The sequence below is a fragment of the Schistocerca piceifrons genome, chromosome 6 (assembly GCF_021461385.2).
Source record: "Schistocerca piceifrons isolate TAMUIC-IGC-003096 chromosome 6, iqSchPice1.1, whole genome shotgun sequence".
NCBI lineage: Eukaryota > Metazoa > Arthropoda > Insecta > Orthoptera > Acrididae > Schistocerca > Schistocerca piceifrons.
Genome location: NC_060143.1, coordinates 67,546,017 through 67,567,202, shown reverse-complemented (window position 1 = coordinate 67,567,202; position 21,186 = coordinate 67,546,017). Strand labels below are relative to the sequence as shown.

General features: G+C 39.8%; 1 protein-coding gene across 3 annotated transcripts in view; it reads left to right on the top strand.

Moving 5' to 3' along the window:
* LOC124802401 (rho GTPase-activating protein 17-like) overlaps positions 1 to 19,976 on the top strand; it is a 161,864-nt gene extending 141,888 nt beyond the window's left edge. For 2 of the 3 annotated variants that reach the window (XM_047263154.1, XM_047263153.1), the window contains 3 exons: positions 999 to 1,139; positions 12,868 to 12,994; positions 17,806 to 19,976. In XM_047263154.1, the coding sequence (XP_047119110.1) occupies positions 999 to 1,139; positions 12,868 to 12,989 (263 nt within the window). In that variant the 3' untranslated portion in view covers positions 12,990 to 12,994; positions 17,806 to 19,976. The remainder of the gene's footprint in view (positions 1 to 998; positions 1,140 to 12,867; positions 12,995 to 17,805) is intronic. The other variant, XR_007017115.1, reaches the window with a different exon arrangement.
* The last annotated feature ends 1,210 nt before the right edge of the window (positions 19,977 to 21,186 follow it).

Sequence of the window (21,186 nt, the reverse complement as noted above, 5' to 3'; positions counted from 1 at the left end):
GCAGGATGGTGCTCATGCAGCCAGCAATATTCCAGATCTGGCCCTGATAGTACATGTGTGGGACCAGCTCACATGACAAGCCAATTCCGGTGCAGGTTTCCAGGATACGAAGGACCAGTTACAACGGTTATGGGCCAACTTGCCTCAGGAGATAATACAGTGACTTTATGACAATCTTCGTAACAGAATCAGAGCATCTATGCAGGCCAGAGGGGGTTCAATATTATACTGATAAGTTGGCTCATACTACCAAGTTCTTTGTAAATGTGACTCGATTTTGTAATCACTGAAATAGCTTCACATACCCTCTCAACCCATCACGTTGCATTTTGTTTCCTCCTTCCCTTCTGGCTGCCTCACTTTTTTGTCAGGCAGTGTATTTTTGTACTGTACCATAAGTTTATAGCTGACTTATTTCATTCTACAGATATAGCTGTTCTTTCTTCTTGCTAGAATTAATTACAAAATTTATAAAAATTATAATTGTGACTTGTCCAATATCCACGTGTAACAGCACACAACAGAATATCTGGAATCAATAAAAATCAAATCAAGTGTTCATTTTTTAATATGGATGTTATGTATACACAGTGAAAGGGGAATGTTTTGTTACCTTCCTTTACTAGGGAGAAATTCTTTTCTTTCAAGTGTCTTACAAGTGCTGTTTCTCTAGAAGACAATAAAACTTTTTTGATGTATGTTGGATTTCCACCTAATTGGGAAGTTCATTCTCTATAGTCACTTTTTCTATAAAGTACTTCTCATTCACCTGGATGGTGGTAACCAAAAACAGCCAAGGAAGTGTGTGTGTGTGTGTGTGTGTGTGTGTGTGTGTGTGTGTGTGTGTGTGTGTGAGAATTTAAATGATAAAGTAATTCCATTTTGTTGTAATGAGTGGAAATGGACCTTTTTTTCCAGAGTGACAAATGATTTACTTTACACATAAGTTCTGAATAAAGGCAAGTATATTAGTAAAATGTCTTTTTACATGGTTGCAGATAGAGATCAGTGCCCAGAAAGGCCTCAAAGACCCTCAAAAACTGAGGAAGTTTATAGCAACGTGGAGAAAGAAAACGGAGAATCTGGTTATCCCAGTACACTCTCGAAAGGAAATGACGTCAGTCTCCACAGTGACCCATGTAAGCAAGTATTCTGTGCATTCACATTTCATTACATTTTCTGTGACTATTGCAAGCAGAGAAGTTATATAATTGTCTGATTTATATGACATTACAGCAGTGTTATACAAGAAACAGAGGTTTCACTTGTAACTGTAGGATGCTCACTATGAAACCCAGCCATTGCTACCATTTTAAAAGTGTGTGAGATCTCTTAGCTCAACTCCAAATCAGTTAGACTCAAATCTTTGTTCTGCTACCACCTGTTTATTTTCAAGCATTATAGAGAGAGGTAGGAATGCAAGACTGATTCCCCCTCATAATATATATTTTATGTAACGTAACATGGGAAAGCAGAAAACTTAACACACATTCTCCTGGCACTGTGCCACTAAGCCCAATAGCTGAGCAGAAAACAGCTTTCTTTTCTTATCTGAACAAGAACACAAGTTTAAAACTGAGCTACAATATGTAACATCAGTTTATGAGCCTATACACCATTTGACACCTCGTCTACACAACTACAGTGTATAATGTCAGCTTATGAGTCTCTACACCATTTGACACCTCCCATACACAGCATGTAGTTGTCTTTTTATGATTCAGTTAAGTTTATCTATGAGCAGTTGTGTTAATATGAGATAATTTGTAACAATAATGGAAATTCCTCAATGGAATAGTATGTAAAATAAGGGAAAACACCCATACAGTTATCTGAACAGATGTGTGGAACATTAGAAACACATAACGGAAAGCAGCATTGACTGTAGCTTTAGATCTCTTTCTAATTTTGTTGTAAACATAACATTCCCACAGCCACAGTGAGACTTATTATTGATTATCTATTATTGAAAGCAGTTGCCTCACTGATGAAGGTGGGTAGGGGGTAGGGACGAACACATGAGGTATGGATGGGGTAGTGGGGTAAAGTGAGGCAAATCTTTTGACAAATGACTCTGTGGCTGCATAGTAAGACGAAAGGAGTTCATAATGTAGGGCATATGAGAGATATAGGCACATAAGAGACATGGAGGGTGGGGGAGGGAAGATAGGGAGGGAAAAAGGAGAGGAGGCTGGGGATGAAAAGGGTAACTGACATGGAAGAGAGAAAAATGGAGAGGGGTGGAAAAGAGAGGGGGAATAAATGGAGAAGGGACTGAAGAGAGAGGGGAGAGGGAGATAATGCATGTGCTTGATGCAGAGGGGGGGGGGGGGGGGGAGGGAGAAAGGCAGTACACGATCTGGATGGGGAAGGAGTGATGTGGACATAAGAGATGAGGGGCAAGGTAAGATGAGGCAGTGGTAAACAGGTTAGCTGGGATTCAGGCCAGGACGATTGTAAGAGCACAGGATATGCTGTAGAGGCGATTTCCACCTGCTCTGTTCAGAGAAACTTGTGCTGGAAGGGAGTATCCAAATGGCCCACATTGTGAAGCAGCTGTTGAAGTCATTTGTGTTGTGGTGAGTAGCATGTTTGACAACTGGATGGTCAGACTCATGGTTCACCACAGTTGGAAGGTGGCCAGTCATGTGAATAGATGGGTGGTTACTTGTTACACCTACATAGAATTATGTGGGTAATTGCAGCAGCTGATATATAACATGGTTACTTTCACATGTGGCCCTGTCCTTTATTGGGTTCAAAATGCCTGTGAATGGACTGCGGTAGGAGTGGTGGATGAGTATGTCGTACGGAGCAGGTCTTTCACGTGAACCGACCACGAAGGATGACCCATGGAGGGCAGGATTTGGAGCAGGGTTTGAATAGGATGAACAAGAATGTATGGTTGGGTGGGCAGCGGAACACTACTATAGTTAATGTGGACAGGATTTTGGATAGGATATCGCTCAATTCAGGGATTGTCAAAAGGTGAGTGAAGCCCTGGTGAAGGACGTGGTTGAGCTTTTCGAGGCCAGGATGATACTCAGTGACCAGAGGAGTGCCGGTTGGTGGCTGGTTGATAGAGTTACTGGTGTCAGAGGAGCAAATGGCATGGGAGAGTTGTTTATGGATGAGCTGGATAGAATATTGTCTGTCAGTAAAGGCTCTGGAAAGGTTATCAGTATACAAGTCAGATCCTGTTATTTGAGGATTCATTATCCGCATTTTCTCATGTATGCAGCTTTAGTTTTAAGTCTAGTGCTGCCAGCTGTTAACAGTAGGCTGAAGTAGTGCATTAGCACATCTCAACTCGCATCTTCTTTCATGTTTGTTGAGAAATAGATTATCAGCTCAGGTCAGTAGAGCAGCGAAGTTGCACTTGACAGGGTCTGTTTTTAAAATGTTGGGTAAAAGGAAAGAAAGTGTGCCTGTCAAGGGAAAGAAATGTGTATGAAGGTTGTATTCAGTAGGAACAAAGCTAGAACTTTAGTAGATTGCTGTGAGAAAGATGAGCATATTGTCGACATTCTATGTGCTTTGGGACTTAGTCAATCCACTGTGAGAACTGTTTGTGATAATGCGGAATGAGTTCAAAAAACCGTTCCATCTTCAACTAACTTAAGTGTGATTAGAGTGCCCAAATCTTGCTTGGAGGCAATAGAAAGAATGGAAAAAAAATGCTGTCACTGGATTGAGCACAACAACCAACAATGCTTGCCTCTCTCTGGAGATGCTATTCAAGCTAAAGCCGAGAGCTTGTATGGAGATTTAATGAAAGAAGGGGACAATTCAGCACCTTTCTTGGTCAACTGAGGCTGGTTTTATCAGGTCAAGCATCATTTCGGCTTTCACAATGTTAAAAGGACAGGAGAGGCAGCTGTTGCAGATGAAGTTTGAGATGAGGAATTTAAAAAGACGTCTAAAAAAATTGTCAAAAAAATGCCAAGCAGGTTCTCAACCTTGATGAAAGGTGTTTATTTTGGAAATGAATGCCTAGCTGTGTGTTCATTCGTATTTAAGAAAATTCAACACCTGGACTTAAGATTGTCAAGGACCAATGTACCCTTTTCAGGGGAAATGATGCAGGCGATTGCAAATTAAAACCCATTATGATCTACCACTCTCAAAATCTTAAGAGCATTTGTAACAAGAGCAGGCTGAGAGTTCATTGGAAATGGAATAAAAATGGTTGGATGATGCTGCTATTTTCAGTGACTGTTTTGTTAATGAACCGAACAGAGAACTGAGGATGTATGGTGAGGGGGGAAAAAAATCCCTTTAAGAATTATTCTCTGTCTTCATTGATAATGTTTCCAGCCAACCACTTACAATTATTGAGTCATACAAGAACAAGTCCTGTTTCTGTCACTGAACACTACATCCATCCTGCAACCCATGGACTAGGGATTTTGTCTACATTCAAGGGATACTACCTGCATAAAACTTTGTCCAACTCAAATAAGAATGTGGTTCGAATGTTAAACTTGCCATCAAGATTTTTGGTGACTGTTTAATATCAAGATGGCGATTGATGTTAGCAGAGTGTTCCGTTTGACGTCACTCCAAAATGTATGAATGGTGTACGGAGGAAGCTGTGGCCCAATGCTGTGTCAGTACTTGAAGATGAAGTGAACTGTGACTCACAATTACAGCAAGAGAAATTGTGGATATAGCATGGTAAATTCACTGATTTTGATGAAGAGCTGTTGTGACCTCCTAAACTATCATTCTGAGGATATGAGCAATGAAGATTTTATAGTTTTCAGTGAGAACAGTAATGAAGCATAAACAGAAGTTGAGGAAGTTCAGCCTGTTAGAAAGCTGACTCTGAAGAAAATGGCTGAGGCCTTCAGCATGATCAACGCTGTGATGAAGTTTTTGGAGAACATGTTTTGAAGAAGTAAGGAGTGCAAAGTGAAGAGAGAAGCTGAACATTCTCTTAAGTGTTATGAAGCGTTTCATAATCAAGTGGCAAAGAAGACCATACAGCTGCCAAACATTTCAGCAAAACAGGTTGGCCCTTCGAATGAATGTCAAGTGCCTAGGAAGAACAGTTCAGTTACACAGGGTTTGCATGTTAGAAACCCATCACGGAAGCTTAACTGACTATGGCACCATCACATTCTTCAAATGTAGATGATCCAGAGGCTATTTAGGATGTAGAGGGACTTAATGAAAATGATTGTAGTGTATTATCATATGTTTCAGTATTAAATTTTAATTTGTAATAATTTTGCATTAAAATCCATTTGAGGAAGATGAAAATGGTGATTTTTGGTAAAAATACTAAGAAATTTGGCTATTTTAGACTTAATATGTGAGTAAACAAGAGCCTACCCCATATTTTACACATAAAATGACTCTCAGTTTATGCGAATTCTATGCTTGGTGATTTTGTGGAATAGAACTATCATGTGTAATGAGATTTACCTATGTTTCGACAACTCCTGCTGTGCCCTGGAGATGCGGTATCAGTGGGTGGTGAGGCTGTTAAGGAAGCCACTTCTTGACATAGAATGGATGACAGCTATCAAAGTGGAGGTACTGTTGATGCCTGACGTGCTTGACACGAACAGAAATATTAATGGAACCGTCCAAGAAGCAGAGATCAACATCTGGGAAGGTAGCTCATTTAGTTGAGATGGACTGGTGGTGATGATCATCAGCACCTGTACAAATTCTCTATATTTTTCACTGTCTAGTCTCACCACTTTCCCAGATGATGATGAAAGGATGAGGACAACACAAACAACTAGTCCCCAAGCGGAGAAAATCCACGATCTGGCCGTGAATCAAAGCTGGGATCCCATGCTCCAGAGGCAGCAATGATAGCCACTAGACCACATGCTGCAGATGGATAAAGACTGGGTAAAGCAGATTTGGGAGTAGGTATTGTTATGGAGGAAAGGGAAGGGTTGTCCTTATGCTGAGTCCAAAACACTAAAATGCTGTCAATGGATCTGAATCAGTCAGTGGGTTTTGGGTGTCCGACTGCCAAAGGAAGGATTCCTGGCTATTTGAAAGCACTTCCCCTCCCATGCCCCTCACCCTCCCTCTGTAGCTCTTATATGCTCTACCCTCTGAACTCCTTTTATCTCACTGTGCAGCCACTGAGTCATAAAGACCTGTCGTACTTTATCCTGCTCCCCTTCCTTGCCTCATGCATTCCTCCCTACCCTTTCCCTGTCTGATTTTGTAACCAATAGTCAATTATCAGTCTTGCTGTGGCTGCAAAAGTGTACATCTGGGTGTCTGTGAAGGTATGTGTATACTTTTACTAGAAAAATAGCAAGAGCTCAAAAGTTAGTGTGAGAACTGTTTTGTTTTGTGTGTTTCTATGCTCCACAAATCAATCTGGTATAGGTGAGTGATTGCCATTTCCTTATTTTGTGTATTAGATAATATGATAACTCATTCAATATTGAGTTTAATAAGCAAAAGGAGAAAATATAAAAATGCATCAAATGAAGCAGCAAAAGGGTGTACAGAAGTCTAGAAAATGAGACTGACATGACAGAAAGTGCAAAATGGCAAGTATGGCTGGAGGACAAATGCAAGGCTGTATGTGTGTGGCTGACTACGGAAAAGATGTATGCCGCCAATAGGAAAATAAGAGATACACATGGAGAAGTGAGAAGCTTCTATGTGAATATGGAGATCTCAGATGCAAAGCCAGAACTATGCAAAGAAGGAAAAGGTGAAATGGAATTATAGAAAGGCTGTATAAGAGAAATGGACCTTGAGGCAATGTTAGAGAAAGGGAAGAGAAAATACATGAAGATGGAATGATGGAGAGAGTATTGCAAGAGGAATTTGACAGAGCACTAAACTGCTCAAGTCAAAGCAAGACCACTGGAGTCGATAACACTGTCAGGATGACTGAGATCCTTGAAGGAGCGAGCCATGACAAAACTATTCCACCATTCCTGTATGCGAGATGTGTCAGACAGGTGAAATACACCCACACTTCAAGAAGTATGTAATAATATCTATTCCAGAGAAGACAGATGCTGAACAAAAGTCATGTTACAAAATAGTGGCATGAATTTTTTACAAAATAATGGAAATGCTAACACACGCCGTCCTAGGGGAAGATCAGTTTGGTTGCAGAGAAATGAGGCAGTACTGACCCTATGGCTTATCTGCATCTGCATCTACAACTACATTCATACTTAACAAGCCACCGTATTGTGTATGGCAGAGCGTACCTTGTACCACTTCTAGTCATGTACTTTCCTGTTCCACTTGCAAATACAGCGAGGGAAAAACGACACTCTATATGCTTCCATATGAGCCCTAATTTCTCGTATCTTATCATTGTGGTCCCTGCATTGTATTAGAATCAGTGTGCAGTCAGCTTTAAATTCAGGTTCTCTAAATTTTCTCAATAGTGTTCCTCAAAAATGATGTCTTCTCTCCAGGAATTCGTTTTTGAGTTCCCGAAGCATCTCCGTAATACTTGTGTGTTGTTCAAACCTACCGGCAACATATCTAGCAGCCCACCTTTGAATTGCTTCAATGTCTTCCTTTAATTTTAGCTGGTGCAGATCCCAAATGCTTGAGCAGTACTTGAGAATAGGTTGCAGTATAGCACATTTAAAATTCGTTGCGACTTTTGATGTTTGGCTGAGTGGAGGGGGACGCGACGCCATTGCCCAGGTAACACCAGTGGCGCCTGACTTCCCCTACCAAGCCGTCTGTGGTTCTGCTGGTAAAGCACCCCTGTTACCACATCATGAATAAACAGTACAATGTTGTGTCACACATTAGATGCGTCAACGCGTGTCAGCTCCATAGTAAAGTCATATTTTCTGGTGTTGAAGTGTTCTGTGGTCGTCAGGTATTGTGAACAACTGTTTTGTGTGTGCAGTACTTTGGAATATGTGATTTTCAGTTAAAGAGTCATCCAAGAATGCATTCATGGGCTCAAGAAGATAGTTGAGGAGACACTGATTTATGAAGGATTGTAAAGAGTTTTGAGGAATACGTAGCTTCTGTTGTTACCATGTTAAAATCTGCTTATTTTGTCGAAACACATTAGAGCCTAGAAAAAGTCATCTCTCTAATATTCTAATGCTGTTAAAATTGTGACAGAATCTGGAAATACTGTATTATTAAACTAACAACTGAGTGTGATTCAGGTCAATAGTTATGAAATGGCCCATTCTCAGTTTAAAAATAAACATGTAACTTCTTCATTTACATTGTTACAAAACCCACAGCAGTTCTCATTTAATCAGCTATCGATGGCCCCCAGTAATTATATTATTTCATTGCAAAAATCTGTAGTTACTTGAATATCGTAGTAGGAATGGAAGTTTCGCGTATTAATCATATGGCAAAACACTCTTGTGTTTGTGCGCTATTATTTGCCAAAATCTTGTTTTGATATGTCAGACCATTTATGAAATACGAGGAATTTATGAATATTTCATTCTAGTTTTTTTCACTGATGCACAATTTTGTGACGGAGCACTTTACATACATTCCATTTTCTCAAGGTTGGAAACAGACAGTGATATAAATCCAAGTTTAAAGAATGATTCAATATGTAGTGACCTATTTCTGACAATCGATCCCTACAGGTGTACACTGCTTCATAAACATTCCTTGAAGTGTTAATTTACGTGCAGTGATATAGTTATTCTTTGACTTAGCTTTTGTTAGGTATTCCGTGCTGTTCATGTCTACACAATTCATTCATGTGTGTAGTGTTAAGTTATTGCTAAATATATGTGGGAATAAAGGAATTGTTTTCTCCAACACCCACATTTGGTGACCCCAACGTGATCTCGGGATATCCTTTCAGTAATCGTATATATATGGTGTGCCGCCTGTGACTGTGCGTACCTCTAGTGGTGTGATACAGTGGTGTCCACAGTAGCAGATGACATCGCACAGATGGAAGCAGTGACAAAGGCCATTGATTACGATGCCCTCGCGCATGCGCAACAATGTGATAGTGAGTTCGTGATCTATTGCAACAAGAAAAAGGATTGAAGCTACAGATCGTGACATTTCCTGAAGCAACCATTGAGTTGTACTGCGACGTAGCAAGAGGGAAGATACGTCCATTTGTGCCACAGCCATTCAGAATACAAGCAATTGCATCAGTGCACAATCTGTCACACCCAGGAGTAAGAGCCACACTCAAATTGGTCAAACAAAAATTTGTATGGCCAGGTATGCACACAGACTGTAAAACATTTGTAAAGCAATGCTTGGCATGCCAGAGGAATAAAATCACACAGCACATCAGGACACCATTAGGCACATTTCTTCCACCAAATCAGCATTTTGACCATGTGCATGTTGACATCATCGGCCCACTCTCGACATCGGAAGGCTACAGTTATTGCCTCATTGCGATTGACAGATCTACTAGGTGGCCTGAGGCATTTCCAATGAAGGACATCACTGCAGAAACTATAGCTCAAACATTTTTTCGTGGTTGGATTGCTCGGTTTGGAGTTCCACTGAGAATTACAACTGATCATGGACGACAATTTGAAGCCTACGTTTTCAAAGCATTGGCTACATTATTAGGTACGAAATGCATATGCACCACGGAATACCGCCCCGCATCAAATGGCATGGTTGAGCGCCTTCATCGACAGTTAAAGGCAGCACTGAGATGTCACGCAACACCGAATTGGACAGAGGGACTACCTATCGTACTTTTGGGTCTACGAACGTCATTCAAAAGTGATCTGAAAGCAACAGTAGCCGAACTGGTGTATGGACAAACGTTACGCCTACCTGGAGAATTTCTGCACAGCATGACAGATGATACAATCACAGCCTCAGAATTCGCCACAAGATTAAGAGAGCATATACACCAATTGAGACCAACAATGCCTAGAAACCAGCTTGGAAGACACTCGTTCGTTTTTGCGGAGCTAGACAAGTGCACGCATGTATTCTTACACAATGATACTATGCGTAAACCACTGCAGCCACCATATGACGGACCATATCTGGTAGTCAGTAGGGATACCAATACTTTCCGTATAATGATTAACTGTACACCAAGCACAGTTGCAGTGGACCGTATCAAGCCTGCATTTCTGGACGCAACAGACACCACAGCTACCACTGAACACAAACCAGAGAAGACAGGAGAAGCTACAAGATGTGTTCCTGTACCCCATGAACACCACAACGTTCAGCGAACACCAGTCACTGCAACACCAAGACCGACGTCGAGGACTACTACACCATTCCCTGACACAACCACTGACACATGTGACGCACCACCCGGTTTCAAGAAAGTAGTAGTTACAAGAGCTGGACGGCGTGTGAAATTTAATCTGCGGTATCGTTAGCATTAAAGGGGGGAGTTTCTGACAATCGATCCCTACAAGTGTACAGTGCTTCATAAACATTCCCTGAAGTGTTAATTTACGTGCAGTGATATAGTTATTCTTTGACTTAGCTTTTGTTAGTTATTCTGTGCTGTTCATGTCTACACAATTCATTCATGTGTGTAGTGTTAAGTTATTGCTAAATATATGTGGGAATAAAGGAATTGTTTTCTCCAACACCCACATTTGGTGACCCACAAATATATTATCTTCATTTAATACACAGCAATATATAACCTAACAATCACCAAACACAAATTTATAGCAACACCTATTTTTCACTGCAAATTAAGAATTTCTAGCAGTACTAGCAGCAGTTACCTACTAATGAAATATCACAATAACTATGGCCATTAAGGAAATGATAGGCGTTGCATCATGAAACTGAATAATTAAACTTTAAGATGTTTGAGAATGTGAGTTTATTACCCATTGGCTTCTTTAAAAAGTGTTTGGGAAAGATCGCAGCTCACTCTCGAATGAGCTGCTGATGTGCCGTGCACACACCGGCAACTATGCTTCCCTCCACTCGCTCCATACTAAAATGTCAAAAGTCGCATCTTATTTTAAATGCCCTATAGCATCCTATATGCAGTCTCTTTTACAGATGAACCACACTTCCCAAAATTCTTCCAATAAACTAAAGTTGACCATTTGTATTTCCTACCACAATCCTCATATGTATGTTCCATTTGATATTGCTTTGCTGTGTTACACCCAGATATTTAAATGACATTATTGTGTCAAGCAGGACACTGCTAATGCTGTATCTAAACAGTACAGGTTTACGTTTCCCTCATCCACATTAACTTACGTTTTTTTAGATTTAGAACAAGCTGCCATTTATCACAGAAATTTTGTCTAAGTTGTTTGGTACATTCCGAGGGTCACTCAACTACAACGACTTCCCATACACCACAGCATCATCAGCAGAAAACCACAGATTACTGCCCCCCCCCCCCCCACCCCCCTCCAGATCATTTATATAGAAAATATTAGCAGCCATATCACACCTTAGAAGGTTGGTTAAAGAATGGCAAACCTACATTTATAGCACTTGTAGATTTATAGAAAGCTTTTGATATTGTTTACTGAAATACAGCTTCTGAAATTCCGAAGGTCGCAGGGGTAAAATACAGGGAACCATAGGTTATGCACAACTTGTACAGAAACCAGACTGCAATTTTAGGAGTTGAAGGACATGAAATGGAAGCAGTGGTTGAGAAGGGAGTAAAAAATGTCGTGTGACTACGGCCTCCCATCGGGTAGACCGTTCGCCATGTGCAAGTCTTTCGATTTGACACCACTTTGGCGACTTGCGCGTCGATGGGGCCGAAATGATGATGATTAGGACAACACAACACCCAGTCCCTGAGCGGAGAAAATCTTTGACCCAGCCAGGAATCAAACCTGGGTCCTTAGGATTGACATTCTGTCGCGCTGACCACTCAGCTACCGAAGGCGGACGAGAAGGGAGTGAGACAGGCTTATCCCCAATGTTGTCTGATCTGTACATCCCCGATGTTATCCAGTCTATATGTTGAGCAAGTAGAAAAGGGAAAAAGGGAATTCAGGGCGAATAAATAAAACTTTAAGGTTTACTGATAATATTGTAATTCTGTCAGAGGGGCCAAAGGGCTTGGAAGAGCAATTGAATGGAATGGAATGGATATTGTCTTTAAAGGAAGTTGTAAAATGAAAATCAATAAAAGTAAAATGACGGTAATGGTATGAAGCAAGATTAAATTAGGCAAAGCTTTGAGACACTAACAGATGACTTTTGTTATTTGGACAGCGGAATAAGCGGCTGTGTCCAAAGAAGAGAGAATATAGTATACAGACTCACAATAGCAAGAAAACATTTCTGAAAAAAAGAACTAAATGTGCTATGAAGCCTTTTCCTAAGGTATCTGTCTGGAATACAGCCTTGTATGGAAGTGAAACATGGAAGGTAAGCTGTTCCAGACAGGAAGACAATTGAAGATTTTGAAATTTGGTGCTACACAAGAATGCTGAAAATTAAGTGGATAAGCTGAAAAACGAGTGAAGAGGCACTGAATCATAATTCGGGAGAAAAGAAATTTATGGTGCAACTTGACTGAAAGAAGGTACTGACTGATTGGTCACATCCTGAGGCATTGCAGAGTTATCAGTTGTGTAACACAGGTAAGTATAGGGGTAACAACTGTAGTGGGAAACCAAGAGATGAACACAGTAAGTAAATTCAGAAGGAGTAGGTTGCAGTATTTACTTGGAGATGAAGAGTTCTGCACAGGGTAGACTAGTCTGAAGAGCTACCTAAGTAGTCTTTGACAGAAGATCACAACAGCAACAGTTGGGTAGTTATGAGCTCACAGTGTCTGCTTATCATAAACAGGCCTACTTGCATACTGTTCTATTATGTGTGCTATTGTACTATAAATTGCTCATTATTTATCATGTTACCTTTAATATTTTAAGTAGTTGGTCTTGTTCCATGAGTAATTTGTTTTAATGTTTATAGCTGTGAGCTGTACTGAATCGACAGTGAGTTCTCTCAAACCACCAACAAAGCCACCAAGACCTGGACCTCCACCTCCACAGCCACCACCTCGCAGAGACAGCATAGAGAGCACAGATCTTTGACATTGGTAAGAATGTAGGGACATTTCGAGGTAGTGTGTGTCTCAGTTTTATAATGGCAGTATTTGTGTGTTCTCACAAAGAGAAGTTAAATGAAGTAACTGCAACCATTTTGTAAGTAATCAAAACGTATTTGTCCTGGTGCTGATTTGATTTCTTTGCTTCCTATTGGTCCCTGCAGTTACCCAGCTAGTCAGATTCACAAGTAAATTTCCATTTCACTTTAGCTATTGTAGTGTGCCCCTGTTAGATGTATACAGTGCATCCAGCAAAGGAGTCTGTAATTTCAAAATTAAATAAGATCTATAAATGATTGCAATGAAAGGTATGTTTATTGTGAAAGAATGTTATATGGAAGCTAAACAGAAGTTTCAAAATAGTCGAAAAGCTGCTAATAGATGGTGCTGTAATCGCACTACCTATTACCTATAAATAGTGTGCAGCAGCTCATAGCAATTAGTTCCACCATTGAAACTTGAAAGGAGGTTAGCATACTGGAGGAAGAGGTTGAAATCATGTATTTCATTTAACAACATCTTTTTGTGCTAATGGAATGCCATGGTTTGGAACGCAGTCCTAAGGCAATAAGGCACAGTTTTCAAATAGAATTTAATGTTCCAAAAAGACCCAATGTGAAAACCATACGCAAGCTCTTCACCAAATTCCAATGGAAAGACAGTGCGGCTTATAATAGAAGGGAACATTGGCCCCAGGCAAACTGTCGTTCCTCCTGAAAATGTCACCATGGTTTCTGGAATTATTCAGCAAAATCCAAGGAAATCCATTGGAAGAATTGCAGCAGAGACTGGTTTGAGCTTTCCAGCACTCAGAAGGTGTAGACGCAGGGCCAACACATTTCCATTCAAAATATGAAGCCATCAGGTCATACCTGTACGAGCTGTGTCACAGAGGGCTGACTTCACGATTCAGATTCTCACAGTGATTGATAATGAAGGATTTGGCATTGGTTACTTCTGGTTCACAGATGAAGCTCACTTCCAAGTGAACGGAGTTGTGAATAAGCAAAACTGGTGATTTTGGTGTTCTGAAAACTCCCATTTGTCTGAAGTGAAACAACCGCATTTCCCCAAAGTTACTGTTTGGGCAGCAGTATACAGCACAGGCATTATTGGCTCTGTTTTCATGCAAGAAATGATCACTAGTGCACGTCACATTGCAGTTTTTGAACAATTTGTCACCACACCAGGCACTGAGTGGTTCACCCAAGATAGGGCTAGACTACGTATCACCAATGATAAATACTGCAGAAATAGAGTCATTGTGTTGGAGTATTGCAAATTTACTGATGCAGGGTTGGATTGGCCTCCATATTCGCCTGATCTGACTTCTTGTGACCACTTTTTGTGGGGCACATTAAAAGGCACTGTCTACAAGAACCATCCTGCCATTCTGGACGATCTAGAATCAGCAGTCTTGTGTGGCATCTGAATCCATTTCGGATGAGACACTGCTAGATGTGATGTCAAATTTCATTTTTGCTTTGTGCTGCCTCCATCCAGCGAATGGTGGACATTTCAAAAACACTGTGGTGTGCTTGCAGAGGATGAATTTAGTTATGCATGCTGATACTGTACAAACTACACAGTGTACAATGCCATCAGTCATCAGCTTTTCGAACTGTTTTGGAACTTCTGTATAAAGTTCTTACAGCTTTTACAATAAACGTACCTCTTGTTGCACTTGTTATTGATCTTAATTTCTGAGATATTTAATTTTGAAATCAGGGACTTCTTTGCTGTACCCCCCCCCCCCCCTCTCTCTCTCTCTCTCTCTCTCTCTCTCTCTCTCTCTCTCTCTCTCTCTCTCTCTCTCTCTCTGTGTGTGTGTGTGTGTGTGTGTGTGTGTGTGTGTGTGTGTGTGTTCGTGTTCAGAGTAGAGTTTGTTGATTTCTAGTAGCTCTGAACAAATCCACATGAAATACAATTATCTTGTGACTGTGCTACTGCAAATTAATTGGACTACTACAGCATTGCAGTGTTCAAAATACTTCAACAAATGAATAACCTTCTCAAGTAAATCAGAAGTGTTTCTTCTGGAATAATCTTTGTATATTATCCACTAAGATACAACAACTTCTTCCATCCACAATTTAGAAACACAGCATGACATCTTCTTCTTCTTCTTCTTCTTCCTCTTCCTCCTCTTCTTCTTTTGAAGGGGCCAGCTAAGGACCATGATCCTGGTGTGGTTGTCTTCTGTACTCACCATCTGTTTTGACCTGTCACAGATTTTTTTTCAAGGTCTTCCTCTCCTGACTCTCTAGTTTATCTGTCAAGCCTTTCCTGTTCAGATTCAAGCATTCTGAGGCATATAGGACTTCAGGGCGGATAACTGTTTGGTAATGTTTTAGTTTGGAATTGTAAGGTAGGCATTTCTTATTATAGATGTTCCTGGTTAATCGATATGCTAATTGTTACATATTAATCCGAGTTGCTAGTGCCGTTCCTTCTGATAGATTAGATTCCAACCATTCTCCTAGATACTTGAATGTGTCAACTTTCTCTATTTGACCTTGTCCCAGCTGTAGTTCGCTGAGAGTATCACTGATGTTGGAGAGGTATTTTGTCTTTTCTAGTGACAATTGAAGTCCTACCTTGGCAGCCTGGAGTTTTAGCATATTGAGCTGCTTTACTGCTACTTCCACTGGGCTTCCTGTAAGTGCCAGATCATCTGCAAAGGCTAAACAGTCTACCACTAGTGCCTTCTGTTTGTTTCCCAGGTAAATACTGCTCGGTCTGTTTTGTACTTCCATTTCTTTTTGCCACTCTCTGGTCACCTTGTCCAGCGCACTGTTGAAGAGAAGAAGTGAAAGTCCATCTCCCTGTCTAACCTCCTGTCTTCATCTCAAAGCTTTCTGAAGTGTTCCTGTGAACTTTACTCGTGACCTAGTGTTACTCAGGGTCTTTTGGATAGGGCTGTGGGTTTTTTGGTCCAGGCCAGTTTCCTGCAAAATTCTCATAAGGGTATGTCTGCCTATTGTATTGTATGCTTTCTTGAAGTCAACGAAAGTAACTACGTACTGTTTATTTGCTAGTTTAATTTGGCTTCAAGTTAAGGATCCGCTCAGCACAAGAACATCCTTTTCTAGAAACACCTGGATAATCTCCAAGTTTTGAGTCCAATTTTGTTCAATAATGCCTTAGATAATATCTTATAGGAACGTATCAATGAGAGCCCTCTATAATTGTTGATGTCAGTCAAATCACCCTTCTTGGGTAAGGGATGGATCAGATCAGATGTCCAGTCATCTGGTAACTTCTCAGTATCCCAAATGTTCTGTAGGATATCAGCCTGCTTCCACAGCTCTGCAACTATAACGTCTTCTCCTGGTGCTTTGTTATTCTTCAGGGACTGAGTTATGTATTTTACTACTTTTTCTGTTGGAGAGTGAGAGTTTGTTTGTCTGGGACTGTCTTGATAGATAAAGGAGGTTTTAGGGGACTCACAGTTGAGATTCTCAAAATATTTGGCCAATATGCGGCAGTTGTATTTGTCATTATAGGCTATGTTTCCATCTGGTCTTCTGAAGTGTGAGCTGGGTGGGGCATCGCTTTTAAGGTTTCGCTTGAAGGTTTAATAAAAGTTTCTAGTGTTATTCTTCTTGAAGTCTTCGTGTAATTGAGTCAATTGGTCCTGAGTGTACTGATGTTTAACCTGCCTTGTGGTTTTGGCAGTTAGCCTGCACTGTTCTATGAATTACTCCTTATTTGTTTCGGACTTTTGTGAGCTCCATCTTAGCCAAGCTGCTTGTCTCTTTGCGAGCGCTTGGTCACAGGTACTTTCTGTTTATTTAGTGGGGTGACTTCTGTTGTGGCTTTTACTAATTTGTCCCTTAGTTGGTCCCATTCTGTTCCATGATAATGTGCATCCACGCATCTCCGAGGTCACACAAAGTTTAATGGCCAAGTTCAAGTGGCAGCAGCTTGAGCATCCACCCTACAGCCCAGACACGTTGCCCTGAGACCTCCGTGTGTTTAGTCTGCTGAAAAAAACTTCAAAGGGAAGCTCTTCAGTTCGAATGACGAACAGGAGGACACAATGGACGACTAGCTCCTGTCACAGCCACAGGACTTCTGGAAACAGGGAATCCTAAGGCTCATGAAACAGTGGTATACTTTTGCTTGGCCTCTGGTGACTGCTTTTGAATAAAGACTTTAATTATGACCACAGTGTTGTTTTGTACCTTTCTTTTGAACACCCCTCATACAGCTCAAGTTCTGAGATTAGAGTGAAATTGATTAAATTTCAGTATTCTTCTTCTGTTTTGCATCAATGTCACAGTGTTTTGTAATGTTGTGTGCAGTTATTTGGTGGTGGGCTTCATTACTCAAATTCAGGATGACAGCACAAGGAACATACACAAAGCCGACACAGGTAGCTCATCCTCACGGTGATATTGCAATTGACGACTCATCTCTCAAGAGGTGCGCTGACTCTCCAGGAATTTGTTACAAGCAAAAAGAGAGATAACAAACTCTCCAAGCAGATTCATATTCTCGATTACTAAATCGTTATATAGGTAAACAACTGCAACCATAGTATATCAGCTAGGTAGACATTACATTACATGTTGTGTTACAATTTGTTACCTGCTGTATCACTGTTAACCCCCTCCAAATTCTGTCCTGTATTTGTCCTGCCTGATCTACTGTCTTCAGAAACACAAACAGTTTCATATATTCATGATTATAACAACCTTTCTATATACAATTTCTTATGCAGGAGCATGTAATGCAGCTTGTGATGTGTGTATTTTGAATTATCTAAATGAGGTGTCCATAGTGTTCTTCTGTTGCAGATTTCAAGAGCTTGCAGGAAGCTCATCTGCCTTATACCAAATGAAGCATTTGTAACCATCAAAAGCATTTTTTTACGTTCATAATGTATATGGGTAATATAAAATATAAACGAAGCAAACCACAAAAAGATCCAGCATGATAGCAAAGACTCAGGAACTTTGGTGCAGACCGTTGTTGTACCCTTCTGTTTCATTGTAACTTGTAAATTAGCGATGTAACATATTGAACACAACTGAGGTTGGTTACTATAGAAAACTGTACCCCGACAGAATGTTAAAAGAACTGTATATTTATGAATGTAAAGTAGTTCAAATTTGTAGTTTCTTTGCATATATACTGTGATTATAATTTAATATCTTTTTGTAAAATACATCTCTTTTTGTGGATGTGTCCTATGCAATCTGACTGGATAACAGTATTTATCCTATAAATACTGAATGTGATATGTGCAATTATTGTCTTATATAAAATTTTATTTTGTATTAGTTTAAAGTTTCTTTTCTGACTCCCATAGTGGTTGTATTACACTGCAAGACTGTTTACACTAATGAATGTCATTTATAATGAGTCATTTTACACATTGTTAATTTAATGTGTATGGACATTTGATGGCTATTTTAAATTAAATATGGCATTTTTGTAGGGAGTAGGTCTTTTTAGTCATATAACAAATGACCCTTATGTAAACAATCTTAAAGAAGTCTAGAAAGGAAACTTTCAATAAATATTTTTGTTATGCATTTATTAGCAACTACAGGAGCTCAAAAAAATTTTGTTTGAAGTGGAAGCTTGTAAATTTGTGTGTTTGTTTATTAGAAAAAACTAATTTGCTCATATTTCTTGTGTGTGGTTGAACATACCCAGCAATATCCTCCATCCTATCTGACTTCACTAATTCCAGAGCTGCAGTTAACTTGACAGGCAATGCTAATTCCCAGTGCGTTCTTTTAGAAGTACATTGTTATAGAATGTAATATTATGAAAACTTAAATTTAAAATTTGGACTTTAGGTTCATCTCAGGAGACTGTGTGCTTGCATAGAAAATGTGCTGCTCGTATATGGAAGTAATATCAACATTGCAACTCCAGATAATTGTGGAAATGAGATGTCACTTGTGAACTGCAAGAAGAGCCCAAATAAAGTTCATGCAACATTTATTATTTCCTCAAAATCCAAGAAAATGTTGGACTGGCGCACACATTCTACATAATTATCTGATTGCAGTTCCTTTCTGCACTGATAGTGATACCTTGGACAACTGCATGGTCCCCTTTGACCATGCAGTATTGCACAAGGATACCAGGTGCAAGGTAGGTTGATGGAGTCAACCGAACTGACAATCAACATGGCCTCTTTAAAAGGTAGCTCTTGGTTGCAAGGTTGAAATTAAGGATGATCCTATGATGAAATGAGTACTGATTAAGGTGCTGTCTCTGCCCCCCCCCCCCCCCCCCTCCCCTCTGTGGCAGGGCTTTAGTCTGGATGTAGATAACAAAGAAAGAAAAAGCGAAAACAAGAACCTCTGATTTGCAGATTGCAGACTAGTTACGAGTGATACTTAAATCTGGTTGTTGAACAACATATTATGAGAACATATATGTTTAGACAGAAGACAGGAATAGCATGTAAGGCCAAAATCTAATGTGTGCTGTCGGTTAATGTTATTTGGATCAAGCTGATTCCAGACAGTGAAGGCTGATTTGTTGGCCAGTGAAGCAGGGACAGGGAATATTAGATGTTTGGGATGTTATTCCTTGACCTGGAATTGCAGGCAACATCAGATATTTGTAGCCTGAGGGGACTTTGATGAAGCCAGTTCCCAGCATAGCACATAACAGCTTTGGGAAGAATTATGCATACACGAAATTTTCCCTTTTGTAGGATCAGTAGCTGGCAGAAGTGGCACTGTCACTTTTGAGTTGCTCAACCTTGGTGGTGGGAGAGGGGTAGGGATTAATAAAGAAGCTGACCTGGCAGGTGTCATAGTTACTGGCCACTGATGTCCCACAAGCCTTCTGGATAACTATTCTCCAGAGACTGACAGTGGTAGTTGTTTTGTAGCATAAAACACTTCGTTTCCCAGAAAGAACTGATTAATTTCACTGTTAAGAAATCATCAGCTATCTTTAAGGACCATGTCTCTTAATCCATACTTCTTGATACTGTTGACTGGTGTTTTAAAATACCATTCTGCTTTGTTGTTGTATCACTCCCTTTAAAATCGATAATTGTATATTCCGACTCTCAGTATATTACAAAGTATTCAATTTCACTTCATTTAATCAGTATAAGATATGCATCACTTTGTGTTCTGATATTATGAAGTAGTGAGCCAATACGTTTCTGTAAACAGAATAATATATTCTGAATATACATTTGAAAATTTAAGAGTAGAAGTGGAAATAATTTCTTCTAATTGAAACAAGTTTAATTTACAGCTTCACCATTGTACATGCCGCCTGAGCTTCTATTTGTACGGAAAAAGTGCCTTTCCACTTTGCTATTTTGTTCCTGTTGTTGAAAAAGTCAAGTATAGCATTTAAAGAAACAATTCTCTCTTTTTATTGTCTAAAATAGTACTATGGCCAACTTTTTTAAATATGTTATGTGCCTCTCTAAATACTAATGTAAGGACAATAAGCTGTTTGCTGAATACTCTGACAGTACTGTATGTAAAATGCCACACATTTATAAATTCTCTAGATTCCATGTCACTTACGAATAACGGTTTTATGATGGTTGTCCTTTGATATTGTTCTAGAATAAAGATGTGTGGTGTTAACATTTTGTCTTTATTTAGCAAAAAATCTCCCATAATAAGAAAAACCATCAAAATAATGGTGTATCCTCACAAAAACTGAGGTAGTTTTGCCTTGGACAACAGCTTTTGCCCCAAAACTCATACCAGTGTAAGTATTGCTTGGGATGAAATGTTAAATTAAAAAAAGAATTGTAATAAGAGCAGCAAATAAAACAGGAATCAGTTTGCAGTTTGAGTAAAAGACACACACACAGAATTTAGACTGGCAATGTAATTCAAAGAAAATGAAAGACACCACAAGAGAGATCAGTGAGCTAAGTTCCAGAATAACCACATGATTCCATAATGGTAGCAAGTGTGCATGTGGTGAGCAGTGGGTATTGTGATGAGCAGTGGGATATGTGATGTTGCTGCTCAGAATGCTACAGGTGGATTGTGAGCTGGAGAGCATATTCATAATGAGGAGAAAATAACTTCAAAATAAAGAACGTGTGCCATGATTGACCTCACACTTAAATGTCTTGTAGCCCTTTTTTTCCGTATAATCCTCTGCAAAAAAAATTCTTGTGACCAATGTGGTCACACATTAATGATTCATTGTGAGAAAGAGTGAGCGTT